Here is a 7,649-nt window from a genome sequence, read left to right as displayed (position 1 = left end):
AATTGACTTAGAGTAATTTAGAGTTCGCTTGTATAAAAAGAAACCCACTTAAATAGACTATATATTATTGACTCTATAGTCAATATATATCAACAGCATATGGATACCACTCAGATGCAAACATGCTAAAGTGTAAGCAAACAATGTCTAAAATGATATTATTTCTAGAGTTCAACGCGCATTGAACACGAACAAGACAATCCTTGGAAATGCCAATACTCCATATAGCTGTAATAATCATCCCACCCCTAGCATCTAAGTTAAGTTCTAACATGAAAAAAAGAAAAAAAAAAAAAGAATTTGGAATCCTAAGCCACCAAGGTATCCCTCTAAATTAAAGATTATTGTTGAAGGAGAATGAACCTCGTTAATTCAAAATATTAAACAATACCTAACAGTGTTATTCTTAGGTTTAACTATTTTAGGGAATATTTTGGAAAGCTAGTTGTCCGTTGCATTTCCACGTGCACCCTCTGCCTAATTTTACACCCAAAATTAAAATTGTTTGATGGAGAGCCGGTGAATTCGCAGAATGCAGCCATTTCTTTCTTGTCTCTTTTTTCTTTCTCCAGTCCCTTTGTTTTGTTGCATGATATAACAACAACCAATCACAATTATACACACATGAAAAAAAAAAAAAAAAAACCTAAACACCAACTATAAATTGCTCAATCCTTGCCCATTCAATCGGTACGTGAGCTGAGTTCAGAATGTCGTGAAACAGTTCGGTCCATATCCCGTCTGAAGTGTTTGCCGTGCTAATTGACTTGAAAATAAATTAAATTAAAGAATTTTCTCCCTTAATCAGACCATCCTCCACCTAATTAAGAGCATATGGGTAAGTTCCAAATGGGACACACCTCCCAAAATTAGTAGACAAACATGACTACAATTAGGTGTTTTTGAGTCATTCAATACATAACAAAATAATTTTTTGAGTAATTCGATGAATTTTTAAAATCATAAAATAGACAGACCAAGTATATATATCCTTAACCCTGAGAAAAGTATGTGTATTTATATATAAAAACAAAAACTGAAAAAGAGGAAGAAAAAAAAAGGACACACCAAGTATGCATAAATACAAGCAAAGGACCTGTAGGTCATATGACATAGCTTTTTAACCGAGGTAGTGCGATTGTGCCTACAGCTAAAAGAGACAAAACAACCCAATGTTCATCATATATTTTCTCTGTGTTATAAATTAATATGCAGAAAGTAGTACTATTTTCTTGTTTCTGCATTAGAAGAAAACCTGTACAATCTGGGCGCTCCTCCTAATTAAGCTTTGCTTTCTTCTTTTCATTCTGTTGTTAATCCTGATTTAGTTAATGATTAATTAAAACAGGAGGGTTAAACCAGATGCTATTTTCCAATGATATTCTTGAATTAATGTTATGTCTTTTTTTTTCCTTTTTGGGGCAAGGAAAGCTTTTCCCTGTGGCAGAAAGAATGGAACCCATCAATGAATAATGGAACCTGATCAATACCTATGGAACAAACTTCATAGTTCCAAAGTTTGAAATTGTCAGAGAAAGAAAATGATTTTTTTTTTTTTTTTAAAGACAGATTCTGATCACCAAGTAGTCTCTTTACATTTGAGGTGAGAATTGATCCATATTATTGTTGCTATATGTAACAAATAGGATTATAAAACAAATCAAGAAAATACAAAACTGCAATGTACTTGGTAATTGATTACTAATAAAAATTCACTTGAACGATAAATAATTTAACAAATATCAATATTTTTTCTTGCCAACAATTATACTATACTTTGCATCCAAGTTCGAATCTCCTTACCCGTAATTTAAATTAAATTAAAATAGAATATCGTTTATATACTATACAAATATGGGCTGATTTTGTATTGTGGAAAATTTGCAGCTCTATAATATGAAGCTTAACCTAAGTTTGACCTGATTAATAAACATTGTTTTGGTAAATGTTGTGATCAAAATTAAGCGTAGTTGTTTCGACAAGTCAGTCAAAATACAAAGCAAAAGGGGTTAAATGGGGCGCTCAGATCACAGTAGAAAAAGGAATTGTGTAGTATGCAGCGCAGAGAAAGTACACATTTGTGGGCTGTCTTCCCGCCATTAACTCCACTCCCCCATCCTACACCACACCACACCACACCACATCCTCCTCACCTCACCTCACAAACCAATCCATCACTCTCTCTCCCTCTCTCTCTCTAAAAGGATTTTCTTTTTCTGGGTTTTCTTCATTTTTTCTTGATTATTATAAATAAAACTCTCTCTCTTTTTTTCTCTCTCTGTGTTTCTCTGTGTCTTAAAAACGACAACAATTCTGGAACCTCCCCTGCTATAAAAGAGTAAGTTTGGTTAGGGTTTTAGAAACCCACTTGGGAAAAAAAAATAAGAGAGAGAGAAGAATTTAAAGAGAAAAAAAAAGCTAGATCAACATCAATTGGGTAGCTATATACTATATAGTATAGCTGATTTAAGTTCCTCTCTTTCTATCATCCCACTTCTCCTCTTCAGAGAAAACAGACATATATTTCATATTCTTGGAGAAAGAGAGAGAAATTGAAGATAGAAAAGATGGTGAGAGAGGCATATGCATATGGTTCAACAACTGCAGCTAGTGATATGGAAATGAGTGGAGGTGGCGGTGAAGGGGGTGTGATGAGTACTATGAAGCCTGCATGGCTGGAGGGTTTGATGGCTGAGACATTCTTTGGTGGATGTGGGGTCCACGAGAACCGCAGGAAGAACGAGAAGAACGTTTTCTGTTTGCACTGTTGCCTTAGTATTTGCCCCCACTGCCTCCATTCTCACCGTTCTCACCCTCTTCTCCAGGTACTTTTTCTACTATTCTCACACACTGCCACTGCTGATTCTGATGCTATCACTCACCAAATTTGCTCACCAAGCCCACCACACTGCGACTGTGCACACACCATCCATCCATCACCAACCCCTTGCACACAGCTACCTTGTTTTCCTCAAAATTTTTGTTTCTACCCTTTTGAATTTTCATCATTTTTGGACCAAAGTTTCTTTCTTTCATTGGCTTCTAGCTTGTTTGAGCTTTCCTTTTCAGTTTTTAAGCTTGTCACCCTCAACCCTTTGTGTTTTTGGATTTTTTTTTTTATTTTTATAAATTTTGGTTGGAATTTTCTGGTTATTCGGAATCCTGTTGAAATTTTTACTGTAGAATTCTGTCTGCTACAGTGAATTCAGGTGCATCTATGTACCATGGCTTCAATTTTTGTTATTTATCTGTACAATTTTCTCAATTTCCTCTCACATGTACCTTGGAATTTTGTTTAACTTTTTTCTTTATATGGGTTTGGTTTTTCTTTGGTTCTTTGCACAATTAAGAAATTCTTCCAGTGAAGAGCTCATTGCTTATGAATTTTACCCATTATTTTCCTTTTAAAGGTGTACCTTTCTTAATCTCTAAGAATTGGATGATTTATGATCGTCCTAATTTCTGTCTTAGTCTCTTAGTGTTTTGTGTTTCTCTATGGAAACTATTGTCTTAAAACAACCTCTTGCTGAAATGTTGTAATTCATTGTTCAGAAGCAATTCTAGCCTTTTCCCAAATTTTGGTGAATTTCTCCCTTTGATTTTTTTTTTCCTTCTTTTTTAAAAACATAATAATGATCTTGATTCTGGCCACATAAACGAAAAAGAAAATAAGAGAAGATAATTCTTGTTGAATATTTGAATCTCGTCAAAATTGTCTTATTCATGCAATTGTATTTTATTATATATATATATATATGTATATGGTATGCCAAAAAGGTTTGATGATGCCTTCTTTGAGTCCCACTTTTTAGATTTGGTTTGTTTCCTATTAATAGAAGATTTCTTTTTCATCCATTTCCACCCTGCAAAGGTTCCCCAGCTGTTGCTTTCAATGAAAGCGAAACTTTGACCACATTTTTCCACTCTTTTTCTAGTGTTTCATTCCCAAAGGATCCCACTCCTTTAATTCAATTCAATTCAGCTCAGTTCATTTATTTTTCCTTCATGAGAGAGAAGTTGGTTGCCTACCCATTTCACCTAAATTTCCAAATCCAAGCGGTTATTGCCTGGTGAGGTAATAAGTTGTTTTTCAACAAGTTACAGTTTTTTTGTAAGGACATTTCCTATTGAGAGGGGCGATAGCACACTACACTCACACACACTACACGGATGTTAGGACTCGAATCCAAGACCTTTTCCGGAGGAGCATTTGCCCCAAACCACTGCACTAGTGAATCCTTTGCTTAACAAGTTACTATATGTATGTGGGAAGGAAGATTTTTTAACTTAGAAGTTGCAAAACATGTGTTGGATTATGGTGGTAAACTTAATTACTTTGTATCATACATTGCAGAAAAATTACCTCAAGTAAAATTGTTAATGTTAAGGGTAATTTAATTGTAGGGTAAATCAACATTTGTTGTGGCTATAAACAAGTCCAATTGAGTTTTTTTTTTTTGGCTCCATGTGACAGGTTAGGCGATATGTATACCACGATGTGGTTCGATTGGGTGATCTTGAAAAGCTCATTGACTGTTCCTATATTCAGGTATTCAATTTTGACTTAAAATAAAACAAAACCAAATTAAAGAAAAGAAAAATACTTAAATCTTTGTGTTTTTTTGTTTGAGTTTGATGATGATGATGGTGGTGAAAGAACTGAGAGCATAGGGTTTTTCAATTCTGTTAACAACTGTGTTCCTTATTTGGTGGCAGCCCTATACAATCAACGGTGCCAAAGTGATATTCTTGAATCAGAGGCCCCAGTCTAGGACTTGCAAGCAGGGCTCTGCCAATATCTGCCTCACTTGTGACAGGATTCTTCAAGAGCCTTTCCACTTTTGTTCTCTCTCATGCAAGGTCCATTTCATTTCATCATGTCTCTCTACCCTTTCGGTCTCTCATTGTCCAATTGCCTGTTTGAATGAAGGGTTTTTACTTATTTTCTGACACACCAGCCAATATTTTTCAACTTCATTTGCAATCTTGGAAGCATCTTTGCTTTTTGGCTTAAAGATAAAAGAAAGAAAAAAGTCCCATTCCAAATAACACTTATTCAGTTTATGTAGAAGACAAAAACTGTGTTTTAATGCTCATACTGCTTGTTTCTTTTCTCTGCGCCTCAGACTTTCAAACTTTGCTATTAGAATCTTTGCTGCCAAACTAGGCCTTGATATATACATTAGCCATGCGCTTGTTTTTCTCTTTTGGAAGAAGTCTTACGTTCAGATCTCCCCTCTCCCCCGTTGATAAAAAAAACTAATGTGACAGACATGTAACAAATCTATACGTGGCAGGTTGATCACCTGGTGTACCAAGGTGAAGATTTATCTGGCATACTCTACCGATTTGATGAGTCCGACTTCACAATTTCTCAATTTGAGGGTTTACGCATGGATGGTTCGGAGGTGATCGATGATGATGGCCACATGATTCCTAGCTCCATCATAGAGGACCCTTTGCAATATAGAGCTTCATCATGCTCCAATGAGGCCACAAGTGATTCAGTAATGTCGCGAGAACCGGAGGTCATCAAGAAGAAGAAGAAGAAAGGCAGTGGATTTCTCCCGGGGATTGTCCTCTCCCTTAGCAGCCGGAGAAAGGGTGCTCCTCAGAGAGCTCCTCTTTCCTAGGCAGAGAGACTTTAAAAATAATAATAATATGAATAATAATTAGAGGGCTTAAATTATTGGCATCATATGAAGTATGTTAGGTACCATAATACTATAAGGTTGGTCGGTCCACGGTTAATATAGATTAATTAATTTAATCTGTGTAATGTTCTAGCATATGGTTATTGTCTGTATTTGAGTGTTGTTAATTGCGGGGTGCTTTATTTTCTTTCTAACTGGGATTTGCATGGGGCATTTCCATTACTGAGTTTAGGTGTCTGAAGAGAGACTGATCACTGATCTAACGGTTAGACTCTCATCTCCACCAATTTTGTATCTAAAGTAATGGAGCTTGCGGGTATATACTATATATTTTCTTTGATTTATGATTAATGTTCTTCTCGGAGCCAAATATTTCAATACTATTTAGTATACTTGAATTTGGCATATAGTTCTTGTTCTTGACTGGTGTGCTTGATTCTCATTTTTGTTTTTGTGGGCACTATTTTTGGAGTAAAACTTGAACTTAACATGTTTCATATCTCTTTCTTTCTATCTTCCGTAACTACATGGAGAAAGGGGTATGAAATATAAGATAGGTAAGTCCTACAAAATGAAACGACATTATGAGATAGGGCTGGCATTGGTTCTGAAATACTGAAATGTCGACCGATATCTATTGCAAACAAGCTGACAAGCCACGAAAACCGAATGAGAATGTCGGTTTTTTGGTACAAGCCAACAACTCTGGTTGTCGAGGCGGTTCCTCAAACCCAATACCGACGGTTTTGGTTGACAAAGACCACTTCGTTGATCCAATCGATTCACAGTTAACTGATCATTATCAGGCTGGTACCAGTCTCAAATATTGCAATATCGCCCATTGTTAGTAAGTTTGCAGTTGCCGAGAAAAATTTCGGTTCCCGAACCGATTCCACCCCTTGTTATAAGGCACAACCTTTGCCAATATGGCAAATATGAAATGAACTAGTTCATACATAACAATGAGAGGTAACTTATATATATCCAACGGATAGGGTTTGATGCTCCAATCTTGAGAAATGAAGCAAAATCTGTGATATAATTTTTGTGATAATGGTAAAACTCGTGTCCTTTGTTGAATATAAAACAACACAAAAAATGAAGTTGTTTGGTTGGGAAGCAGGAAAGTTCACGGGAAAAAAGGGTCGATCCAAATTGGGTAAGTTTGATATTTTGTAGATATCTGATAGGCCAGTAGCTCTTTTCGTTTTTGGCAATGGTTTGACCCAACATAAAATCATTAGAAAAGCATTTGTGCTATGACCTATCATGACACTTCATCTACGTCTCCTGTGAGTCCCCGTGGGAGCATAGCATTGGCCCGACGTAGAGGCACCAGAGCAGCTCTTTTTCAAAGATGGGTGGTTCTGTAGGCCCTACTTCACCCAACATGGTACAGTTATTAAAGGTGTAATAAGCTTCCTCAATTTTTTTACTGTTTGGGTAAAAGTAAAACTTTGTTTTCACGAGGTATATACTCATTCCTTTGTGTGAGTTATTCTCGTCATTCTTTTGTGAGTATGAAATTGGTCGCGTGATGAGTGTAATAAGAGCACGTAAGTGTATACTTTGATCTACATAGGTCACTCTAGTTGTTTTTTTGTCGGGTATAAATTTAATATAAATTTTGAATTCATGTCCAAATCATAATATAGATTTGGATAATTTAACGTCACATAGTCATGTTGTTTACAATTCATTTCATGCTTCGAATCTTGCTCTTTTATTATCATTGCTCGTGCAAGTTTGTAAGCTCAATTTGTTTTTCCTTTGAAATAAGTAAAGTCATGCATGTTTGATAACACTTTTTGTTATATAATTCAAGAGTTAAAGTTCAGTTTTGGATTCTTATGGTCTGTTTGATAATTATTTTATTTTTAGTTTTTAGTTTTCATTTTCTGTATTAGAGTATATAAGAAAATGATAATGATAATGAGAATGAGGATGAGAGGGATGAGTAATAAAAGTGTAAACAGAAACTTGAAAGTGAAAACA

General features: G+C 35.5%; 1 protein-coding gene across 1 annotated transcript; it reads left to right on the top strand.

Annotated features, from left to right (window-relative positions):
- Positions 1–2,134: 2,134 nt before the first annotated feature.
- LOC103325490 (PLATZ transcription factor family protein) lies at positions 2,135–6,026 on the top strand. Its single transcript, XM_008227663.2, has 4 exons — positions 2,135–2,825; positions 4,475–4,549; positions 4,717–4,860; positions 5,298–6,026. The coding sequence occupies exons 1-4, from the start codon at positions 2,568–2,570 to the stop codon at positions 5,631–5,633; spliced, it is 813 nt and encodes a 270-aa protein (XP_008225885.2). The 5' UTR covers positions 2,135–2,567; the 3' UTR covers positions 5,634–6,026.
- The last annotated feature ends 1,623 nt before the right edge of the window (positions 6,027–7,649 follow it).

The sequence above is a fragment of the Prunus mume genome, linkage group LG3, assembly GCF_029339155.1.
Source record: "Prunus mume cultivar Tortuosa linkage group LG3, ASM2933915v1, whole genome shotgun sequence".
Classification (NCBI taxonomy): Eukaryota; Viridiplantae; Streptophyta; class Magnoliopsida; order Rosales; family Rosaceae; genus Prunus; species Prunus mume.
This window is presented reverse-complemented; position numbering and strand designations above follow the sequence as displayed.

Bases quoted from the DNA above. Each gene is read 5' to 3' on its own strand.
- LOC103325490 (XM_008227663.2), top strand. From the start codon at position 2,568: ATGGTGAGAGAGGCATATGCATATGGTTCAACAACTGCAGCTAGTGAT. The intron at 4,550-4,716 runs GTATTCAATTTT...ATTTGGTGGCAG, and splicing joins TTGACTGTTCCTATATTCAG to CCCTATACAATCAACGGTGC. The intron at 4,861-5,297 runs GTCCATTTCATT...TATACGTGGCAG, and splicing joins TTTGTTCTCTCTCATGCAAG to GTTGATCACCTGGTGTACCA.